At 42.4% G+C, this 25,724-nt stretch overlaps 1 protein-coding gene across 1 annotated transcript in view; it reads left to right on the forward strand.

The window, feature by feature from the left end:
- The window catches only part of LOC139950099 (uncharacterized), a 57,946-nt gene extending 33,295 nt beyond the window's left edge, over window positions 1-24,651 (forward strand). The window contains exons 23-27 of the mRNA XM_071948727.1: window positions 551-8,503; window positions 9,168-10,132; window positions 10,432-10,529; window positions 11,073-11,421; window positions 12,870-24,651. Coding sequence (XP_071804828.1) covers window positions 551-8,503; window positions 9,168-10,132; window positions 10,432-10,529; window positions 11,073-11,421; window positions 12,870-22,044 — 18,540 coding nt within the window. The 3' untranslated portion in view covers window positions 22,045-24,651. The remainder of the gene's footprint in view (window positions 1-550; window positions 8,504-9,167; window positions 10,133-10,431; window positions 10,530-11,072; window positions 11,422-12,869) is intronic.
- Window positions 24,652-25,724: the final 1,073 nt, after the last annotated feature.

A 25,724-nucleotide genomic window follows, 5' to 3' on the forward strand; every position in this document is an offset into this window, starting at 1 on the left:
CGCGGAGTCAGTTCTTAAATTAGTCTCAACGTTTCGACTAGCTTGCTCTAATCATCGTCAGAAGACCTACCTGGCAAGTAGATACACACATGGTGTTACCGCAAACCAAATATACAATAATAATCATAATACTCGGTTTCTATATAGCGCTTTATCACACCCCTGATCAATCAGAATATAGATCATTTTTTGGGTTGCACAAAGACAAATTTACAGTAGTAGGACTCAACCCTGTTCAAAATTTATAAAAATAGCGGGAACTGAAAAGGTAAGCACTAGTTTTCCTCGCAGCTAGAGGCATTTCAAATCCAACTTTTTAGCAGTAGGTACTTTAATAGATGTAAATTTTGCATCAGGCGCTGTCAGGGATGATATGAAACATATATTATTTGTGGTTGACCCTAATACTAATATGTGATAAGCACTGTACTTCTGAGTCCTGTGACAAAATTTATTTTAAAATTGCTTATTTTTTTTTTAAAGTAAATCAGCAACATTGTGTGTTCTTAGTAAAATTATTAAGTCATTCATTTATGCTTTATCATTTTAGAGAATAAATGCCAATGAAACTGATCCTGGATATTGTCAATGCAACCACGGCTACTGGGGACCAAGCTGTGAATTTGAATGCATCGGTGGAGCTGAAACCCCCTGCTTTGGCAATGGTATCTGCGACCCAACCTCCGGAAACTGCACATGCAAAGCTGGGCTGCACCAGAGTGAGGACTGCAGGACTTGTGCAGAGGGGTGGATTGGTGAAGACTGCTCTGTTGGACTTATCCAGATACCGAATGAAAACGACGGGTATCATTATGGCACAGCATATGGCAGGGGACACTTCACTACTTTTGACGGGGCATCTTACAAGTACTACGGTACGGGTGAAAACCAGTTGTTTAAGAGCCATGACGCAGATGCTCAGGTAAGAATGGTGCCATGTGAGTCTGTCTCCCAAGCTACATGCATCAATGCTTTTGCAATAGAGCTTAACCAGGAGAAGGTTGTTACCATACATGGGGGTTACACAACTGAGGAGAATAGTGGCTACGTCTGGATCGACGGGGAAGAGTTCAAGCCAGGATTTGGTATCAAGATAACTTCAAGATGTTGGTTGACAAGAGAAGCCCACGACCACTACCAGTTGTACATACCGGGACAATGGTACGTGAATGTTCACATCCGAGGGAGGTACTTGGATGTTAGAGTTCGAATCACACATACATCCTGTCAGTCCATGCAAGGTTTGTTGGGTGCTTGCAACTCAAATCAGCTTGACGATTTTGTTACAAGTGACGGTCAAGTCCTCATGGTTGGAGAGAATGCAACGGTAATCCTTAACCAGTACAACATCCACAACATCTTTGGATTTAGCTGGAAAGTGGCTTCAAACTCTACCTTATTCATCTATGAATTCGGACAGTACAAGGAAATTCAAGATATTGAGAACTCAGGAGCAACTTACTGTCTGTTGTTTGATCACTCAAGTGCCGAGTCGGTTGAGTTGAACACTTTCTCTGACTCGGATGTGACATTTGAGTTTGATCTGAAACTGGCACCAGGTGAAACAGACTGTGGTACAATCCTGTCTTACGTTTTGAAAGAGACTTTTGCTGTTGCGTACTGCGACACGCACTTCAGCATGCAGTATGGCACCCAGGCTTATTCAACCAACTTTGGTATCTCCAGGGATGTTTGGTACCGTGTTGCCCTAGTCTGGCAGAAGTCAACCAGTTTACTGCAGATCTACTGTTTTGATCCTGCTGGTGAGTTTCAGACCCAACTTTTCAACTTCGGGACGCCAGATGTTCTCTCTCCTGGAGGGAAGCTTGTGCTTGGATCGTGGTATCCTCCACCAGGATACTCAGGACAGCCTCCTCAGAGTGGCTTTGTCGGTCAGCTTGATGAAATAAAGATCTGGAAAACATTATTCCAGCAGTCAGAACTCAAGGAAAGAATTGGAACTGCAGCCAGCACTGATGTCGCCCAACTTGCCAGTTACTGGAAACTCAACGAGGGTCAGGGGTCGGAATTTCATGATGCTGTGTCCTCGGGTGATTTCACAATGCAGGTGAAGCCGTGGAGTGCACCACAATGGATGTTTTCTTCAGCGACTGTTAAAAGTGAGCAAAATGTTAGGGATTTATATGCTCTACCAAGTAGTGATGATTCAGATTGGAAGAGAGCAGAAGAAGCTTGTGAAGACTTCATCATGTCACCATCATTCAGTGAATGCAGTCGGATGGGATTAGCGGACTACTACCACTTGATGTGTACTCTTGATTATGTACTCAGCAAGAACCCGGACACTGTCATGGAAGTTGTGCTTGCCTTTGCTGACCAATGTAATCATACAGTAGGTGAGGTATCGTACCTGGCGAAGCCATTCTGCAATGACTTTCCTACAAGAAAGTTTCCAAAGTGGATTGGGGCTGACTGTGGCACATATTGTTTATCAGGGTATCCAGTGACCATGCCAGACTTGAACGTCACATGTGAATGCTATCCAGGCTACTGGGGGAATGAATGTGCGGATCAGTGCGACGGTGGAGCTGGTTACCCCTGTGGAGACAATGGTGTGTGCCTGGAATCAAATGGCATGTGTGAATGCCCAGTGTACTATACCACTCAGTCAGACTGCAGCACTTGTGAAGAGGGTTGGTATGGAGTCGACTGCACCACTACTGGCTCTGAGCAATCTGCTAATCTGGGCAAAACTGCTGTGGCATCATTTTTTAGCTATGGACATTACTTGATGTTTGATGGTACGGCATACAATATGGAAGCCCAAGGAGAGTTCACCTTTTCAAGCACTTCAGATATGTCGGTTTATGTTCGACAAGTTCCTTGTGAAGAGGGTGTTGTGTGCATCACCAACCTCTGGATGCAGTTGTACCCAACGAGTAGACGTAGAAAGCGAGAGGCTTTAAGCGGGCTTGATTTGAGCTTTAGGGTGCCTTTTGAGCCAGGAACTGACCATCTTGTTTTTATTGCTGGAGAGGTGTTGATCTATGAACAGCCAATTCATTTTTCCACAGGGCACACTCTAATCAAGACATCACCAACTACATACATCATATCTAAAGAAGGGGCGAGCGAGGTAACCATATTAATCCAAGACCGATACATCAACTTGCAGCTGGTTGTTCCGCAAGACCTTTGCCAAAACACAGAAGGCACTTTCGCTGGAAGCTGCGACAACAACACGGACAACAACTTCCAAGTCGGACCGGACAGCTTTGTTTCACTTGCAAACATCACATATGATATCATCAATGGACCATTTGCAGCATTCTGTACTATTCCCGTATCGGAGCTTGCACAGTTTGTATACGAGTATAAAGAATACAAAGAAACCCGTGAAATCAAACCATCAGGCAATGCACTGTTTTTCAACAGCACAGCTTGCATAAGTGAGCCTTTTGTAAATATCTTTGAGACTGCGTCCGACATCACCATAGAATTCATCCTTCGAGGGGAAGACCCTACTACCCAAGGAGGTACCCTGGTTTCATACCTCAGTGAACACTCTTTTGCCATCACAAATGACATTTCACTCAAAGTGCATTATGCTGACGTCATCTTTGACACAGGAATCGTAACGGAAACTCAAGAATGGGGATTCGTATCCTTCATGTATTACTATACCACAGGACACTGCATCCTGTATTACATCAACCATGCTGGAGGCCTGCAGAGCTCATCATTTGAAATCAGCAGCCATATTTTCAAAACTGGTGGAACACTTGCATTGGGTCGATGGCAACCAGGTCGTGACCCTTCTATGGAACAACCTCCATTGACAGAGTTTGTCGGTTACATGGATGAGTTAAGGATCTGGGAAGGCACCTTTGATATACTGACTGTATGGCAGAGTTCAGCATTAAATGCACAGCCTGATGCACCTGGCCTAGCTGCTTTATGGAAGATGTCTGCAGGACATGGAATCATTGTGGAAGATCTCATCCACAAAAATAACCTGTACATACTTGAAGTAGGGGGTCCTGTTTGGTCTCTAGCAGGTGCACCGTTGGATCCCACACCGAGCTCCAGTGGTTACGACTTTGTTGGAAAGGTTTACAATAAGTTCAGTAGTGACAAGGACAGGCAAGCTGCTGAAGAACAATGCCAGGCGCTGTTTTTAGAAAGTCCGGTTGCTGTGGAATGTCAAGCTCTTGGGCCAGCACTTGGGGCCTACTTCTACCAGACCTGCTTAATGGATTATGTTGTCGACAAGGGACTGTCTTCTGCTGCACCATCGATTGAAGCATTCTCATCGTACTGCGAAGTTGCTCTCAACCTATCCTCCTCCCCACTCGATAACCTCTGCAAGAACATCAGCGATTCCATCCAGTTTGTCAAACTTGAGTGTGAAAAGAAGGAGTGCGTTTTCGGGACAATTGATGCGAACAAATGCACTTGCGATGAGGCACACTGGGGAGACACCTGCTCCTTGCCATGCCCCGGTGGACTGTCCTCACCTTGTAATTTGCACGGAGTGTGTGTCCAGGAAACAGGGCTGTGCAGCTGTGAAACCACCTGGTCAGAAGCAAGTAACTGCACAGATTGCAGATCAGGATGGACTGGGTCTGAGTGCTTAACAAGTGAAACGGACAATGAACCAAATGCAACCATGCCAATTTGTAACATGTATGGGCAGGGGCATCTTGTCAATTATGACGGGATCCAGTTTGACTTCAAAGAGTTTGGTGAGTTTTACATCACCAAAGACCTACCAACAGACTTTGCAATGCAGGTCAGGATACTCCCTTGTTATAATCGGTCCTCCTGTGTCACAGCCTTTGCTATACAGTACAACGGAGAGACTATTGTTGTGAGGACTGATTATACAAGAGACAGCCGTGTTCTTCTATGGCACAATGAACAGAGAATCTCATACAATGACCTGTCTATTGGTGTGGGAAATTTCATCTTGGAGCATACGTCATTATTGGACTACTCTATGAAGAGTGGGTCAAATTTACATATCAGATTCCGGGTCGTCGAACGTTCGCTGAACCTGCTAATGCTGATACCCTCAGCATACTGCCACCAATCAGAGGGCATCTGTGGCTCATGTGATGCAAATTCGATGAATGATATCACAGATATTGATTACATTAAGGACAACAACCTTGTACAGCCAAGTGACAGCTTGTTCATACCATTATTCGGGAAAGGTGGCCACTATGAAGAAAGAGACCCAACTGGGGCCGAGTTCTGTCTACATCTTGACGGTAGCTACCTCTCATCGGACGTTCTGAATGATGTCTTCACTGAAGCAACTGATATAACCATTGAGTTCCTGATCAAAGTCCAGGATGACCAAGGAATTATTCTCTCATACAGCACCATATCATCCTATACCGTCTTTGTTCATCTTGGAACCATCCGTGTATCAATGGTTGGAGAAAGCTTTGATACAGCTCTTGTTCCTGAAATCAATCTTTGGAATCAAGTCTCGGTAGTTTGGAAACGCACACTCCACAGGATAGAGGTTTACCTTGTGGACTCACACGGTAGCATTCTCCAAGCAGCATATACATTCAGCACAGTCATTGATCTCTTCATACCAGGTGGTAGGCTAGTAATTGGGGGATGGCAGCCAGGTACAGACAACGCATCTCCTCCTCCAGTGTCTAAATCTCTCATCTGCAGTTTTGACGAACTACGGATCTGGCACAAGGCACTGACTGTATTTGATATCCAGCTCTATCAAGGCGTGAACATACAACCAGGACTTAAACATATTTTCGGCTTGTGGAAGTTCAATGAGGGGGAAGGTGAGGTAGTTTTTGATCTGATCCATCATGCACATTTTCATTTCACAACTGAAGCCTGGATACAATGCTTGCCAACATGGAGGTTCTCTTACGCCAAGTTACATCTCCTACCACCACTTTACACCTACACTTTCCTTGATGTGGAGTTTCAACTACATGTCAGAAGCACATGCGTGGAAGTTATTCAATCATCGTCACTAACCAGCAAATGTAGAGCTCTCGACGCCTCCAATTTTGAGTACTATCTGGTGTCTTGCATAAGGGACTATGGTCTATCAGGAAGTCAGTATGCAGCTCTCTCTGCATCCCTTGCCATTGCAGATTTCTGTTCAGTTCGTTTGGATATCCCTGAAGACTCATGGCCAGCAAGGTGGCTCTGTAACTACTTCCAAGGAATCCCCTTCCCCACCTGGTTCGGACAATCATGCGATAGTCAATGCTTCTTTCCAAGCGACATCAACTCACCAACTGAGCAATGTCTCTGTTCAGCAGGTTACTGGGGAAGCAGCTGCAACTCCATATGTCCGGGCGGATTTCTGTCAAAATGCGGAGGCCATGGATCCTGCCTACAAGAGTCTGGGCTTTGCCGATGTGATACAAATTGGAATGGTGATACTGAATGTGAGACCTGCTCAGCAGGGTGGAAGGGTGAAGACTGCTTCTTACCTGTTATCGAGAAACCTGCTGTCACAGTCATCCATCGCTGCTCTGTCTTCAGCAGCGGCTTTTACACTCTGTTTGACGGGGCAAGTGTGGTATTCACTGATATTGGCGACTACACATTATATGAAAGTGACCGGATGACTTTGCAGGTTCGGCAAACACCTTGCCAAAACAAGAAGGCATGTATCACTGCTATTGCCCTCAAGGTCGGCGATGAGATTCTTGTCATCAATGCTCCATCAGCTGTAACAAATGAACCTCTGGTAATACTGAACAATCAAACTATCACACTTGGCTTGAGTATAACATTTGGGCCATTGGTTCAGTTTGCGCTAGAAAGAGTCGAGCTTGGAAGATTTGACATCACTGGTCCGGATAATTTCCATCTTATTCTCCATATGTCGGACATCTACATCAACATTGAACTTGACATTCATCAGACAGCGTGTGTAGGAGTCCTAGGTTTATGTGGCCCCTGTGTTTCAACAGAAGCCCCCTGTACAGCCAACGACAACGATCCCATCTGCGCCCTGCGCCATCTTGGCTTGGCCACTTATGAAACTCGCTTCACCCTGACTTACTCATTAACATACCAATTTTGTGCGGTGTATCAACTCCAAACATCAACAAGCATACTGTATGAAGCATTCCACGGACGTGTCTTTTCAGGTTACCCTGTAGTTTCCTACCCATCCCCTGCAGGGTTTGGACTGTTCTTTGATAACTCAGGCATCGTGTCAACCCCTATCCCTGTTAAGATCCTAACCACAGACCACATCACCGTGCAGTTCTATGTTCAGTGTACAGGAACTGCAACAGGAACTGTACTATCATTCACTCATCAAGCAACATTTGCTGTGACAATATTGGACGGGAAGTTTCATCTACATTATGGTAGTTTAGTTATAGATACAGAAATATTTGTGGTTGTCGATGAATGGCTTCAGATCTCTTTAGTTTACAATCAGATCTCTGGTAGAATTGATTTCTACTGTGTGGACACAGCAAGAGTTGTACAATATCGGTACTTCATAGTTGGAACAGGAGTGTTCACACCAGGGTGTACAATGGGAATAGGAACCTGGCAGCTACCTAACGATGGGTCCAGCCTGTCTCCAGGTGGTACATTTGTTGGCTATGTGGACACCATCTGCTTCTGGGGCAGACCCTTCTCACCAACTGATGTGATAAATAGCTGGGGATCACCAGGAGTTCGCTTTGACTCTACGGTGGTCGCACTGTGGCCGCTAGACTTTGGTCTTGGCTCCGTTGGATATGATGTCATCTCAAATATCAATCTCTTGTTCCCAGTCGACTTCTCTATCTCTCCCACATGGTGGTCCTCAAGTGCCCCTGTCGCTCACATCTCAACTGACCTAGACTTTACCATAACTGTAACCTTTTCAACCCCAGAGCTCAAAGATGAAGCAGAAAGACTGTGCACCAAACTGATCTACTCTGGTCCAATACAAGATGCGTGTGGAATCCTCGTAACCAGTGCTCAGTACTACTACATAGCCTGCTTAACTGATATTTCATCTACATCCCAGTCGCTGAAATGCAAGGACTCGATTTTAGCGTTTGCAACTGAATGCCAAACGGTCTTAGATTTAGACAACTGGCCAGCACAACTTCTATGCAATGATTTCCCAGATGAAACATTCCCAGTCTGGGCCGGACCCAATTGTACAGAACAGTGTGTCTTTGGTACTTTCACTACCACATGTGTCTGCTTGTACGGTTATTGGGGTGCAGAGTGTGACAAAATCTGTCCAGGTGGGGGACCACAAGACCCATGCCATGGGAACGGCATCTGCGATGTAGAGATCGGGACATGTACCTGCTTTGGCAACTGGAAGGGTGATGAGGTGTGCGGGACCTGCTCTCCAGGTTGGACTGGAGCCGATTGTTCCCTGCTTGTCTCAGACTTGCCACCGGGAAGCACTGAAGTCTCTTGCTCAATGAGGTCAAAGGAAATTACAAACTTTGTTGGTCTGAGCTTCGATGTACCGGATGTTGGGATCTATCAACTGACAAAACTTGGAAATGTTGAAATTCAGGTAATATATTTCTTTAGATAAATGCCAAATTTCACCTTAAACTTATACCCAAGTTATTGGTCACTGCGTCAAACTTCAATGTCTGGGGAAAAAGAAAAGGGAAACAGACATTTTTCTTCAAATTATGTCCTGATTTGGAAGCAACAACAAAACATAATGAGTCAACCATAGCCATTAGGAGAGAAAATCTGTGGAAAATGGCATGCCCTCAGTTTATCACAGTGTTAAAGATGTTGGGTATTTGATGAATACCTTTAATCACTGTAGCTCACCAACTTGAGGAAATCAACATGAGTGCTTATAAACCAGAAACACCTACTCTTCCATGATAGTGTTTTCTGTGTCCCTATGTAAACTACCAATCATAGTACATGGCTTAATGTCCCATTCCGCAAAGCGATTATGGCACAGCTCTGCTGTGGTTACCATTCTCCCTTAAGCCCAGTTTATACTTCCTGCAAATGTGAATGCAAGCAAATTTTGACGCAAATGTTTCGCAGGAGTTTGGCACAAGTCAACTGACACAAATTATTTGTTGCGATTTGTAATGTCAAATTCGCATTCGCATGAAGTATGAACTGGGCTTTCAGCACTGTGCTTTTTTTATCTGCTAATAGAGAGAGTCTGTTTAAAATTTTGAATAAATACTTTTTTTTCCACACAGGTTGGTCAGTTGATTTGCTCACCAGAATCTGTATGTCTGAACGGGCTTGCAGTCTCCTTTTCCGATTTCAACATTACCATCAGACACAATGCTGCGAATTACATAACAGTCGTCCACGTCAACGGGGACGTAACTGTTCCAGACGAGCCGATCGTCTTGACCGATGAAGATGGAGACACTTTCACATTGATCAAAACATCATCAAAGTCATACGAGATCAGAACGAAAAGCCTTAACATGTATGTGCATGTTAACGTCATGGAGAGGTATATAATCGCTGATGTTGAGGTACCAACTTCAAAGTGCTGTCTCGGTCCTGTTCTGGGTTTGTGCGGACCATGCCAAGGGTGTGGCAATGATTCACCCTCAGAAGAATCTGTTATTCCAGAGCCCACTGATGGACGAGATGACATAAGGCGTAAAATACAACGAGTTCAAGTCAATGACGGCACAGCAGGCATTTTCAATAGTGATGGGACAAGCTATCCAACCAACCCATATGCGGGTTACTGCCTCGCATTTAGAGACTCAGCTGTCATCGTAGAAGAAGTGCACCTATCGCATACACAGTACACTTGCGTGGAATTCTTCATTAAGACTTGCGCGAAAGGATGCGGTGGCACATTCTTCTCCTACGCCACATCTAAGACATTCTACCTCTCGACTGTTCATGGATACATCTCAATTCACTACGGTAATATCAACATTACCACCGATCTATACTTAGGCATCGACGTCTGGAACCTTGTCTCCTTGATATGGGATAGTCAATCATATGCACTGGATGTTTACATTTTTGATGTAGAGGGGCTGCCTGTAAAGCGTACATTCTCCTTCGAAGCGGATATTTTCTCATCTGCTGGCGGTCTCTGCTTGGGGGCGTGGCAGCCAGGATATGATGGGACAGGACTCGAACCAGAGGGTGCTTTTGTTGGAATCATTGATGACCTGCGTGTATGGGACAGGTGAGAATAATCAAATTTGTTTCCTTTTTTATCGTTATTTGAATTCAGTTTTGCTTTTAACTGACAGCTCAATATCAATATGACAGCAAACTTTGTTTTTTCATTTGACGAAAGCACGGATTCACCTGTGTACTTTGTGCAGATACGCAATACACAGGTGAATCTGTGAACAGTTGCTCTACCACACACAATCTCTTTGCACAACCTCATATTTGCTGACCAATGTTATGGATTTTATGTTTTTGCATACATACTTTGTTTTTTGTAACATGGATTTTGTACGTGTTTTGTATCTGCAGTTTCTTTGACAGCAATGCCATCCAGAGCCACTGGAGTATGGATGTAGCAGCATCAGCTCCAGGCCTGCAGAACCTTTGGAAGTTTGATGAAGGGGCAGGTAAGTCATCAATACCATCATTATCAATTTTTAGCTGTGTCAGAGAAGAGTGCTTTTAGCAAAATGTCTTTCTGCTGACATTAGACCTGGATACCCTCAAGCCTTGGTTTTTTTTCATTTTTTCAATCTGTCAAAGTTTGCTCTTGGGTTTCTAACTTTCATTGTGCTACCTGGCTGTATTGAGATTCTTTTTGTTTTGTGACATTTTATCATATTAATTTTGGTTTTACCATAGACACTGATGTGTGTTAGCACTGTATACCCAGTACTTTCCTGAGCTCTGTGAAAGGCATATTACTCGGGTGAGATTGGAACCCACAACCTTTGTAATTCTAGAGCAGTGTCTTACCAACTAGACAAATGAGATTGGTCGGTAGCTAGAGGCAGTTCGAATCCTATATGTTTTAGCAGCGGGCACCGCATTTTTATCAGCTTATCTCCTCCCCTTTTGAATGTTAGCATCACAAATGTTCATATTCTACATTATTTACATGTAAGAAGTAAGTTAGTTATAGTCTATAACATTTTCTATCCATCCTACAGGAAAGCTGACCTACGATGCAGTGTCAGGTCTCCCACTCATCCTCACAAATTCATCTTATCCGGCTCCAGAGTGGCAGCCTTCTGATGCCCCTATACCTGCACCGTTTGATGGCAGCAGGGGTGGAGGAGGAAGTGATGGATCAGGTGGAGGTGGATCGGGAGGAGGCGGTGGAGGAGGGGGAGGAGGTTCAGGAGGAGGAGGTAGTGGAGGAGGGGGGAGTGGCGGGGATGGATCTGGATCAGGTAGTGGTGTAGGAGCTAATGGAATAGGAGGAGGAGTGGCACCGTCTGTCCCTGACTGGCTGGATGACTTCTGCAAGGGAATCACCCTTTCAGGACCACTGGCAAAGTAAGACTTTGTATAATTGGGTTGCTGTATCACCATGTGCTGCCTGACCAGGACAGTTTTAATCAAAACCGAGAAGTCTCCTGAATTTCGAAAAATCTACTGTGTGCGGTAGTACAGAAGTCTCTTGGGTCCTAAAAATCTAATCAGCGGTAGTAGAATATACAGCAAGACAAGTTCTCAAAAGAACATAATCTACCTAGCAAAAAGATATATACATTGATACATCATCATGCAATGCCTCAAATCCCATAAAGTAAAATATTTTTCATAGGCTCATTTCTGTAACATTACAGCAAAGGTCCATTGAAGAAAGAGGCCAGAACAAAATTGTCCTCTAGCAAGTTGCACATGTTATCTCCATGTATTACTCCTATTTCAAACAGTGGACTTAATTGGATGATGCAGAAACCAGTAGGGCTGCTGACTTCCCTGGGCTGATTAACCGCTCATCCATTACTTTTAATGACCAAACCAATTCAATGAAAATAAAGTTTTTTACTTTCAAAGTTTTTGAGGCCCAACTTGAAAATAATTTAATGGAGCTTTCCCGTAACAAAGTCCTTATTTTCAACTTCATATCTTTAATAATCAAAAGGGCATTTAATGTAAATTGCCATTTAATCTGAAGAACAAAAATTAAAATCCACAATTGAGTAGATTTCTTTGATTTCGGAAACATTGGCAACGGAGATCCCCCTTGATCAGTAAACTCCATTAAACCAGAAGCTCCAAAATATTCAAAAGCAGTTTTATAAATTTCATAAAAATTGCATTAACAACATTTTAGTACTAAGCTGACAATTCACTATTGAAAAATGGTTTTCTTCTATATCTGAAGGTGTAAAATTTACACAATTGAAAATTAGTTCTTCACTAATGTTTATGTTTTAATCTATCTTAATTATTATAAAGTAGTGCTACATTTTCCGAGAATTAAAACTTAAAAATAATTGGTTTACTGCAGAGCCTTAAAGTATTAAAATTACAATAAATAGACCCCTGGCACTGGTCGTCATCACTAAGAACAAACAATGGAAACTTGCATGCATGTATGCGCCGTGCACAACTCCGACCAAGCTAACATGATGACTAGAATAGGTATTGTTGTCTAGTTACCGAATCGCAGTTAACTGTTTTGTGCAATTCATAAAGATATACGTTGAGCCAATGTTTGTATGAAAGATATTTGCTGTTGCCAGCTTGCTGCATATGTCCTCTTGTGGGAGCATTGTCAAACTCCCTTATTGAAACGATCATTTATACAAACAAAAGGATAACAAAACTCTCAGTTAGTTAAAGGTATCCAATGACCTTATTGAGGGTGTTGTTTCGGTCTTTTGGTGTCATATGCAACGGGTCTTTTTTTGGTCAGAACAGTAATATTTTGTAAGGCACACATAAAGGGTGTAAAATAATGACTGATTTTTGAAACTCTCTTTTTTCTGCAGCTCCTGCCCGATTGGTGATGCTGCACAACAATTCTACTACCAAGCCTGTCTGGAAGCTGTAGCAACAACCAACACTGTAGAGCCAGCTCTTGAGCCAATAATAGAATATGCTGATTACTGTCAGGCGGCTCTTGGATTACCAGACTGGCCAGCACAGCCCCTTTGCAATGAGTTTGGGGATGCAGCGTTCCCCCTCTGGATTGGGAACAGCTGTGATATTCTGTGTGCATTTGGATCACGCCATCCGGACGATATAAACATCTGTGTGTGTGATGTTGGTTTCTGGAGTGTCAACTGCAACGAGGTCTGCCCGGGTGGGTCAATCAATCCATGCAGTAGTCATGGAGAATGTGATGCTCTAAGCGGAACATGTACATGCTTGCCAAACTGGCAAGGCAAGAGTGACTGTAGTCTCTGTACATCTGGCTGGATAGGCACAGACTGCTCCGCTGTTGCTATTCAAAATCTCAACGTCCATGTGCATGTTTCCGTCATCATTGGCATCTCACAAATTACAACCTTGAGTGGGGTCACGTTCCTTCACAACTCAGTGGGACAGTACCACCTCCTTCGAGTTGCAGACAACTCACTCATCATCCAGGCCAAATATATACGTTGCTTCGCCAGCTATTCCTGCATCAAGTATATTGGGCTCCGATTTGGAGACCCATCTGTTGGGTTTGCCCACGTAACAATTGGAGGGTCTAGCATCTCCGGAGGACATTTCATTATTTATGTCAATGGCCAGACCGTCTCTATTGATCGGAAATATGAGTTTGGCCAATCAGGGTATGTCTTCACTCGTTTGTCATACTTTGAGCTTCTCATCACAGGACCAAGTGACTTTAAGATGATCGTCAGAGCTGATGGCAAATATCTATCCCTGGATACAACCCTCCCGTCTAGTCTTTGCTCTGTAGCAACAGGAATACTTGTCGGAGGCTGCTGCAATGCAACTGATCCAGGAGAACCTGGGTTGTTAATGCCTGTTGCCCGCTTAGAACTTGACCTGTGTAAAAGAAGCGATCCTGTACAGTCAGCAGCCCCTATGCAACCTCACAACTACACTTTCCAAATGAATGACACTTTAACCTGCGACAGAAGTGATGTTACACCGATTACGGATGATGCCATAGAGGGTTTCATGCAGCGCTGGTCTGTAACAGACTGTGATGCTGTAATTACCTATCCATCCATAAGCTCTAAGCTACAGTTGTACGCCAGCTATTCCCTGTACTTCCATTTGACTGTAGTTTACACACAGCATGTGACACTATTTGTGCAGAAGTCCTTTGATGTTACGTTTGAGCTACTGCTCCAATGTAGTGATATCTCCACAGATGGTGGTGTGGTGTTCTCGTACTCTAACGATGTGACTTTTGCTGTCAGTGTCGAATCCACCATAAAGATTCATGTAGGAAACGCAGTGTACAGCACCAACTTGATTGTACAAGATGGCAGATGGAATAAGATTGTTCTTGTGTATGAAGACATTAATGGAAAATTAAACGTGTACCATTTTACATCAACTGGAACAGTGAAGCGATACCTGATGTCAATTAATACACACCTGTTTCGTGTTGCTGGGTACCTGACTCTTGGTTCATGGCAACCTGCCTGGAACACAACAGGACAGGTGCCATTGAAATCATTCTCTGGTCAGATCGATGACTTACGAGTCTGGAACCAATACTTGAGTCCTGCAGAAGTGGTGGGATTGTGGAGTTATCCACCAGCAACAAATGCCACAGGGTTGGTACGATATTGGCCATTTGACGAGGGAGAAGGAATGGTTGCTGAAGATCGCATCTCTGGTGAATGCCTTTACAAGCCTGATGATCCATGGCCTAAACCTCAGTGGCTCGACTCCGATGGACCTATACCAGAAGACAGTTTACGCCCTTCCATGACTCCTAAATTTAGTGATGCTAACTTGGAAACTACTGCAAGAGACCTCTGCATGAAACTGCTGTATTCACCACCGATTTCAGCTGTTTGCAGTGGTGTAGGTGATGGAACAATATCGATGTACTTTACACTCTGTCTGCGACAGGTTGCCGGAACACAAGACCTTGCTGCAGCTTACAAAGTTGCATTCGGTTTCTCAGATATTTGTCAGATTTCTCTGAATCTTCTCACCTGGCCTGCACTGCCATTATGTCAAGAGGCACCAACACTAAGAGCAGGGACACAGTGCGAGGATGACTGTCTGTTTGGGGTGAAACTGCCTCTTGGATCGTGTCAATGCTTACCTGGGTTCTACGGAGAACAGTGTGATAAGGTTTGTCCAGGTGGTTCTATCACCCCATGTAGCTCTCACGGCAGCTGTGAAGGTTCGGGTCAATGCATCTGTGATCTCAACTGGGATGGGTCAATAGACTGTGGAATCTGCTCACCAGGATGGTATGGCCATGACTGCACAGTTGCTACAACACAAACAATAACGACACCACGGCTTTCTGTGAGCATTGTAACCGTGCACTCACAGTACACGTTGTTTGATGGGCTGAGTTTCAATCTTGCAGCAGTTGGTGAGTTTTACTTGATTCAGACCATCGACTTCCTCGTCCAGATTCGACAAGTTCCGTGTTTCCAACAATCTACATGTGTGAATTCCATTGCTGTAAGCATCTCCGACACTGATGTTGTGATTCATGCTCCATATCAGATCAATCATAGTCCAGTGATCTGGATTGATGAAGTAAAAGTTGACATCACAACCAAACTTTTCTATGTTCAGAATACCGACTGGATCATTGAACAAACAGATGCAAACATGATGACCCTTTATTTAGGACTTCAGACGGAGTTTCACTTAAAGATCCACTTTGTAGGCTTGTTCATGCAGCTGAGCATCTCAATACCATCCAACACCTGTTTGGCTTCAGAAGGCCTCCTTGGAAATTGTAACCAAAACCAAACTGATGATCTTGGAAACATGACCCAAGGTTTGGATAATATAACACAGAAAGATATCAACACCCTGATTGCTGATTTGTGGACAGTTCCCTCTTCAGAAAGCCTGTTTGTCCATCAATATGAAACCTATGTTGAAGCAACAATACCAAGTGGAGCTACATTTGCTCTTGTGTTTGAAAACACAGGTGGCAGGACAGAACCTCTGAGAAATTTATCAACAGCAATCTCAGAAAGTGAACTTACTATTGAGTTTCTCGTCAAACCGTATCTGTACGGAGGTGTAATAATCTCCTTTGGGCTGGAGTCAACTTTTGCCATCATCAATGATTTCACTATCAAAATCATAATCGGGACTCAAGTGTATGACACTGGTATCACAAATGACCTCGAGACCTGGAATAGCATTTCGATTGTGTTCATAAAGGAGGAAAGCATGCTGCGTTTTTACCATCACAGCGCTACTGGGGTAGTCAGCTCGTGCCGTTTCGTCGTTGACAACTGGATTTGGCTGGAGTCTGGCGTTATTCTGTCTGTCGGACAGTGGCTGCCATTACCAGACAACCAAACCTACACCTTCAACTCAACCTTTTATGGTGAACTTGACGAGCTGAGAATTTGGGGTGCCTCATTCCTACCTGCCATCACACAACTCTCTGATGCTTCAAATACTTACGATCATGAAGGAGACCTGGCTCTTCTTTACAAATTTGACATTGGCTTCGGCAGCATTATTACAGACCCTGTGCTTGGCAATGACATCCTGACACCAACAGGCTCTTGGCAGAAACCAGAATGGACCTATTCTGATGCGGACATACCTCTTAAACTAACCACTCCGTTTGAAGCAAATTTCAGTCGCGACACCTTGCAAACAGAAGCAGAGACAATCTGTGGGAAGCTGAATGTCAGTGATGGAGGTATTCGAGGTGTCTGTGCAGAACTCAACCAGGCTACAGTAGATTTCTACATTCTGTCATGTCTCCACAACGCTGCTGCGACAGGAACATTAGAGAGTGCCTTTACAATTCTTGCCGTGGTAGTCGAGTATTGTCAAGTCATAAGTAATCAAGAGCCTGACATTAGCATATTCTGCAATATCTTCACTGAGGCACAACTTCCCAAGTGGCTGTTGTCAACCTGCAAATCCTGCGGGTTTGGTCTTCCCAACCCCACTAACCCTGATGCTTGCATATGTGAAACTGGATATTGGGGAGATAGCTGTACTGAAATCTGTCCGGGCGGTCTTATCACACCTTGCTACAATCACGGAGTGTGCAACAATGAAGGCCAGTGTTTGTGTGAGATCAACTGGAAAAGCCAACTTAACTGTGGTGTCTGCTCACTGAACTGGCTTGGAGATGATTGTGTCATTGCCACCACATCGTGGTACAAACAACCAATTGTGAATTTGAGAGTCAGTGCCCTCCTTACAGGCCAAGGAAGAGTCGTGACATTTGGTGGAGTCTCTTTTGATATCATCCAGGTAGGAGTCTACACAATTATCCATCATGCAGAAAGTGAAATCAAGATAAATGTGAGGCTTTCTTGGTGCGCCACAGCTGAAGCTTTCTCCACATGTTTTGATGCCATATCCTTTCACCACCAGTCCCACATCCTTATAATCCGTGCTTCAATCGACACTGCATTTTTCAGGCCGTACATCTGGCTTGATGGTCAAGTAATCCAACTTGATCATACAAACCAAATCAGTGATGAGATAAGTATCGTTCGAGTTAATGTCATCCAATATCGAGTCTATGTGAAGACCCTGGCTATATCTGTACTTATTTCACTCCATCCGCATCATTTTGGATTCGGCGTTAGCATGCCATCGGATGTTTGCAATAGTTTTGGTTTTGCTGGACTGCTTGCTTCGTGCGACAGTTTGAATCAAATTGAGCATGTGGACTGCTTACAGGATGAACTTGAAACACCAGTGATCGATAGCATGGACTGCCAGCGTAATGCCTCAATGAATGCTGTCGATAAGTACACTTCTAAATTCCGAGCCTCATCTTTTGTTAATGTGTCTGATGCAAACTACCAGCTCCTTCTACCAGTACTTGGTGCTGGTTATCATTTGTACTTTACTGACAACATCATAGTTTCTGGGCCACTACACAATCTACCATTTGAAAGATTCACACTTGAGATGTGGGTAAGGATACAGCACCATGGTGGAGTGTTACTCTCCTACTGTACAGCTGATGACGTGTTTGCTATAATAAACTCAGAAGGAAGGCTCAGTATGTACTTTGAAGGGCATGTGCACCGTCTGAATTTGCGCCTCGAGTTGAATCTCTGGATTCAAATATCACTTGTCTGGCACCAGTCAACAGCCATCTTGGAGATGTATGTCTTTGACACTCTTGGAATCCCACAAGTTCAGGCAATTCAGCTCACCAGCAGAGCATTCCAAAGTGGAGGTTTCCTAGTACTAGGACAGTGGTATTCTCTTGCTCCAGTTCCTCTTCCACCACTTACCAACGAGCCATTTATCGGCGCTATTGACGAGATTCGAATTTGGAACAGAATCACCAACCCATCTTTGATTGTCTCCAACTGGAAATTAAATGCTGATGTAAACACACCTGACTTAGCTGTTCTTTGGAAATTCAATGAAGGTGTTGGTGGAGAGGCAACAGATCTCATGAGTGGCGTAGTGATGCAGTTCCCTAGTTGGAACGGCCCTTCCTGGAGGATCACTGACAGCGACTACCCAATTCCTGCTGAAAAGCCTCTTTCCTATCCTGACTTCCCCAATGCCACCTTTGCTATGGAAGCTACTTCCAAGTGCCAGGAAATCTTTTTAAGGGGACCTTTCCATGATTCGTGCATTGCTCTCGGTGATACTGTCATTGATATCCAATACATACAGTGTCTGCACGACATTGCCTTTCATCGGGATCTAAGTGCTGCTGTTGAAGCAACGGTAGCTCTGTCCGATCTAGCTGAGACTCACTTACGCCTCAGTGAATGGCCTGCACGGTTTTTATGTAACAGCTTTCTGGGATGGGATTTCCCATACTGGATTGGACCACAGTGTGACATTCCTTGTACATTTGGACGGAGAAGCTCTGATGAAAATACCAAGTGTGTTTGTTTGAGAGGGTACTGGGGAAGGGAGTGTTCAAATGTTTGTCCCGGAGGTGAACTGAGCCCTTGCAATGATCATGGTCAATGTAATGCAACATCAGGTTTATGTGATTGTGAAAATCACTGGCTTGGACCCGCTGCTGATTTGAACGACAACACCTATGCATGTTCACAGTGCTCTCCTGGATGGTATGGTATTGACTGTTCCATAAGTACAATCAATCGAACACGTACAGCAGGACTTACCATTTTCTTTGGTCACCTGCACTTCACAACACTTGACGGTGCAAGCTTCCATTTTGGAATACCTGGAATGTTCTACCTTCTAACTACACACTCAACAAGTGTACAGGTTCTACTGGAACCATGTTACGGAAGTGTTGCTTGCAGGGAAATTACTGAAGTTGTGATCAGTGAAAGAGAAGTTACTCTGTCATGTAGTATCGACCTAGAGGTAGACACAAGAGAACTGATTATTCAACAGAAGTCTGGTCAGACATGGGTTAATGTTGAACAACCAGAGAATGGTGAAGGCTCAGCTGGTTCTCTAGCCTACACATGGTTTGAACCCCACCTTATAAACATCACCAGCACCTCTGAGTCAGTAGTGATCATCGTAGCACTGTATTCTGGAATTATCACTTTGGTTGTTGAGACTCCAGATGGCGTTAGTTTGGTGGGAGCAGCTCTGAGTGGATCATGGGATTCCAATTGGATTAATGATATCAATGTTGGAGAGTTTCGACCAGAGATAGATGGCCCAGACAAATGGCAACAAGTGAGTGAAGATTATTTTGTCGACAATTTAGCATCACAAAGTTACTGCGACAAATCTCTCAGTACGTACTTCCGTTTACCACTTGAGGAGTCCAACTTTCTGAGCAATCATGCCAAAGCATTCACAGCTGCTGGTTACGTCCTGAGATTTCAACACAACCATGTTACGTTCTCCAATGTCATAATAAAAGACCTGGACAAGTTCACTCTTCAGTGTTGGCTGCGTGTGGGTGTTTCATCTTCTTCCATTCAGACACTGATGCTATTTGATTCAGATACTTCTTTATCCGTTCAACTAGCAGGTGGTGTAATAAGGTTGAACTTTAATGGGCAAACTGTGTTAACTGACTTAGTCATCCGAGAAGGAGTCTGGTTCCATCTTAGTTTGTCTTGGAGAAACTTTGATGGCAGAGTGATTGTTGACCTGTATGCTTCAGACCAGAAAGTTGTCCAGACATTTACAGAGTTTGGCGTTCAAATTCTGAAGTACCTGAAGCTGAGTGGAAGTCTCCATCTAGGGCAACATGTAACAAATGGAATCATTGATGATACCTTGGATTTTCAAGGTGATCTTGATTTGTTGCATCTCGAGGAATATTTCTCACGTGGGGAAAACCTGGCTGAGGGTAGGGAGAGTTACAATGAAGAGCTGTCTGATGGTATGCTATTTCTGATTGCACTGGATGAAGGCAGTGGTTTCAAGGCATTGATGAAGTTGAACAGCTTTGACAATAGTAGTATGGTGGATGGAGTCTTGTACCCAGAGGAAGCACCACCAGAATGGGTTCCGTCCAATGCACCAATCAAAGTTGTACCAGACTACTCCCCAAACTTCCCTACAACAACTTTAATGGAGGATGCCATGGCCATTTGTAATGTTTTCTTCTACGAAGACCCACTGTATACAGCTTGCAAAGATCTACAAAGTACACTGTTGTTCTACTATGAGGCTTGTCTGTTGGATGTTGCTTCAAGTGGAGACATAACTCGTGCCAATGTGTCAGCCGACATGTTTGCCCTCATTTGCCAACGTACTCTAGAACTCCCACCAGAAAAGTTCTGTGGTTTTTATGAATTCTGCAAGGAAAGACCAATAATAACTGGCTGTTCTTTGTGGTGTATCTTAATAATTGTAGGCTGCATTCTTGTATTGATGCTGTTCATCATTCTTATTATCTGCTGCGTCTACAAGAAAAAGAAGAGAAAGAATGAACAAGACATCCAGACAAACTGGAGGTATATTCCCCCTTCAAGATTGGCTCGACCCAAGTCCAGTGATTCTCAAGGAAGACCATTCTACACCGGACTTGGTAGACCACAATCTGCAGCTCTACAAGAAGGCATTACAATGGTAACTCATGGACCATCTGATGAAGATGATGCATGTCAGGATGTCAATGCTGGGTTTGATCAAGACACAGCGGAGACAGCCTTCACTCAATTACCAAATGCACCTTCACAAGCATCGGCAATGGGTAAGGCATTTGGTCTGAGCAGCTTTGAACCGTTTCCTTCACTAAATGACAATCAATCTGCAGCTAAACCTCTTCCATTTAAGGGACCTGCTCACGGATTTCCAACTGGTTTTCCAGACTACGACTTCAGAAATGAGATGCCAGGCCCATTTGATCCTTTTGTGGAATCGATGGTCCTCCCACCGGCATATAATCCATTTGATGTTCCCCTTCCGCCTCCATACCAGGCAGTTCCTCCTGCTAATGACAACAATTCGGACAATACAGCGTCTCACTCTGCACGGTGCGAGACACCACCAAGACCGCCATCCCAGAATGGCTGGCTAGAAGACACTCAAGATGATACACCCGACACTCAAGGTGATACGAACGCCGAAGATGACAAAAGTCTCCCTCACAATCTGGACACTGATTTAGACAAACCCACGCAGCAAACCATGGAATTTAGACATGTGGCGAGTGCATTTGCAGCAGACGGTCTGTCACAGTCTTCAGGAGATAGTGATAACAATGCATCCCTTCCAACCAGTCAACATATGGATTCTCCTAGAGGCAATCAACCAGGTTTCCCATTATTAGGTGGATTTTTCTCTGATACCGATAGTCGCCCTGCCTCTCCATCTTGTGGCGGAGCGTCTAACAACCAGGAGAGGCCAACCTCTGCCTCGAAGGAACAAGCTGGAGCATCTAGACATCAAAGGAGAACAGAAGCATTGCGTCAAATGATCGGAAAAACCTCCAATGTCGTTTCTCCAATGTCAACCATGGAAGATTCACCTACGGCATCCAGGGCAGCCTCCCCAGTTTCAGTCATTGATCTTGAAGAAGAAGAAGATCTTCCGATGCCTCCAGAGATGTACAACAAGCCACTATTTGAGTGGAGGGACAAAGATGAGTCCATTGTTTAAGATCCAGCGCTTAAATTCTAACCATTGTAATAATTACGAATAATAAATATTGAGTTCTTATATAGCGCATTACATCAAAAAATAATCTTAATGCACTTAACATAATTACAAATACTGGTTATCAAACGATAGATTCAAATATATTAAAAGCACATTCAAAACATTAGTTCAACAATAATAGTCCTATATCTTTACTATCAAAGTCGAAACTACAGGTTAAACTTAGAGGGTGCACCATTTTCTGACCGCTTTAAATTGTAATTTCCATTTGCATTTCTCTCAAACAATCTTGTTATGCAATTTACTATTATAAGATAATCTGACACGGGTGTAAAAACAAATTGTCAGCATTTAAATGGCAAAAGTAGTCTTAAAAAAACATTGAAAATTACTACATTAATGATTATAAAATGTAACATTTTGCTCTCGTAATTCTTATTTTCAAACGTCCAGATTTCGAACGGGTGAAGACATGAATTAATCGTTGGAGGGTTCAGCCCCCCCCCCCCCAATTACACCACTATCTGCTGTTAAAGTTGTGTGCTTTTAGTGAAGAAAAAGTTCACTTCATCAACAAGTTATTCAGTCCTTTGTTTTACAGGTTACTTTTGCATATCTTTTTTATAATTAGGTCTTGCCATGATTTTCAAGCGTTAAAAATTTATTTAAAATCGCTTTTTCGGCCACCTTCTTGACATTGATCAAAAGTATGTACACGTAGACCATGGACACATGGGCAATTCTTGGTTTAATGTGTAACTGTTTGGCCTATGATTCCATCCATAAATAGTTATGAGTGTTTACTTAAAATGTATAATTTTAAATGATTGTGATATGTCTTTGGCCGCCGTCTTTGAAGACAAACAATGGAAATGTGCATGCGCTGCGCACGACTGCCATTGTTTCCTTCTCGCAAGTGTACATCATAATTCTAATGTAACTTTTAAAGTGATTTTGTTTTGTTTAATTTTACCTGTAGACCCTGTAGGCAGAAGTTTAGTAACTCAGATCATTTTTGTATTTTTTGTTTGCTACTCAACATATTAATGGAGGAGTTTTGTATGTAGAAAGTTTCAGGCTGTAATTATAGTGTTATTGTGAAATTGTCCAGCACAAAATTATGATTCCATCTTTGTAATGCAGAATTCTCACTAATATGTATAACTCTAAATGCTTGTTCTTTTTTTAAGCAAACGATTGCGTCACTAATTTGTTGGCACTTCAAGTTTACACTTATTGGAAAGTGTTAACCATAGGGGGGCCTACTTCTAATGTCACTTTTAAAGTGATTTTGTGTTGAGTTTTTTACTTGAGAAATCAGCATTTTGTGTCCTGGTTATGTGCAAGCCGTCTCGACATTGGACTCAAGTTCTGTTGGTTGATCCATTGGAGTGTGGGTTCGAGGTGGAGACAACTGTGTCCATGACCATGGCACTACTTAGCCATAATTGCTTCTCATCACCCAGGAGTAGATTGGTTGGATATTGTTGATGTGAATGATTGGAGCAATTCTTAGAGATAAATACATTACAATTTACAATAACTCATTTTTATGCAAAAGAATGCTATTGCTTCCAGACGCTCTTCTGTTACATAGAAGTGTGTATTACTTGGTAGAATACAGAATAACATTAATTCTTTGAGTCAGTGTTTTAAATAGAATGTCAAAACTTGTATTATTCTGAGATGTTTCTACAATTGTGAAAGGCTCATATAAGTGTATGGAAATAAATGCACTCAGATTTGGACTTAAGATATACTTAAGATATATTAGCTTTAGACGTAAACAAGTTTAGTTTAATAAAATGTGTAGATGGATTATGTTGTACGTAACTCTGTCACTTGGATGGTAAATATGCTGTTTTATTGTTTAAATACTTGAAAAATCAAATTATAAAATGTGTGAAGATTTTTATTTTACTCAGACAGATTCCTTGTTTTGGAAATCTAGCTATGCAATGTTTTCAATTTTATGTTTCAAATTTTAAATAATTTTAATTGAGAATATTGATATTTTTATAACCATAAGTTGTGTCTAATCAGTGTAATTGTAATAGTATATCCAGAGATGAAAGCTGTTAAAAGTTGTGTGCTTTTAGTGAAGAAAAAGTTCACTTCATCAACAAGTTATTCCGTCCTTTGTTTTACAGGTTACTTTTGCATATCTTTTTTATAATTAGGTCTTGCCATGATTTTCAAGCATTTATTTAAAATCGCTTTTTCAGCCACCTTCTTGAACTCAAGTTCTGTTGGTTGATCCATTGGAGTGTGGGTTCGAGGTGGAGACAACTGTGTCCATGACCATGGCACTACTTAGCCATAATTGCTTCTCATCACCCAGGAGTAGACTGGTTGGATATTGTTGATGTGAATGATTGGAGCAATTCTTAGAGATAAATACATTACAATTTACAATAACTCATTTTTATGCAAAAGAATGCTATTGCTTCCAGACGCTCTTCTGTTACATAGAAGTGTGTATTACTTGGTAGAATACAGAATAACATTAATTCTTTGAGTCAGTGTTTTAAATAGAATGTCAAAACTTGTATTATTCTGAGATGTTCCTACAATTGTGAAAGGCTCATATAAGTGTATGGAAATAAATGCACTCAGATTTGGACTTAAGATATACTTTATTAGCTTTAGACCTAAACAAGTCTAGTTTAATAAAATGTGTAGAGGGATTATTTTGTACGTAACTCTGTCACTTGGATGATAAATATGCTGTTTTATTGTTTAAATACTTGAAAAATCAAATTATAAATTGTGTGAAGATTTTTATTTTACTCAGACAGATTCCTTGTTTTGGAAATCTAGCTATGCAATGTTTTCAATTTTATGTTTCAAATTTTAAATATTTTTAATTGAGAATATTGATATTTTTATAACCATAAGTTGTGTCTTATCAGTGTAATTGTAATAGTATATCCAGAGATGATATTGACAAACATTTTTTGTCTATGAAATTAATAAAGAAAATATTTTAAACATTAAAACGGTTTCCTTTTTGCAACTGCTGTATAAAATGTTCACAGCCACCACCATTGGTAGGCCTATACCCTTTGTAACAGAGACACCAAAATGAACAACAGATTACATAGTATTGAGTAACTCTTATTTGCAGATCTTATATTCGACAAAGTCAATCACTTGTATTCATGGCGATTGTTAAAGATGCTATGTCAGATTTTTGGCCCCAAACATTAAAACAAATTTTTTTTGGAGGGAATGGTATTTTACTTTTAATGGTCAGGAACCATGAAAATTTTTTAAAACGTTTCTTTTAAAACACATAAGAATTTGTCACGTGATATATTGTCGGGATCCCGACAAAGACTAATTTTGAGCACTTTATTTCACTGCTACTAATAATTAGCGGACTTTTACGATCAATGGCTCAAATGAAAGCTTGTTACTTTCTCGACCCCCATCAAAATACGTAATGAATTTTAAATCAAAATTTTGGGGTCAAATCGGCAAAAAAATCTGACATAGCATCTTTACTTTAATTGATATAACATTGAGATAACTACTACTTCAGTGGTTTGGACACCCACACAATTTTAAACCTAGTCTTGGTTCCAAGACCATTGGTGTTGCGCGGTCACACACAACCAACGTCCGATTATGCACAGCAAAAACTTTACACGCTTGAAATGATTACAAGCGTGTACAGT

Source organism: Asterias amurensis, chromosome 17 (assembly GCF_032118995.1).
Source record: "Asterias amurensis chromosome 17, ASM3211899v1".
Classification (NCBI taxonomy): Eukaryota; Metazoa; Echinodermata; class Asteroidea; order Forcipulatida; family Asteriidae; genus Asterias; species Asterias amurensis.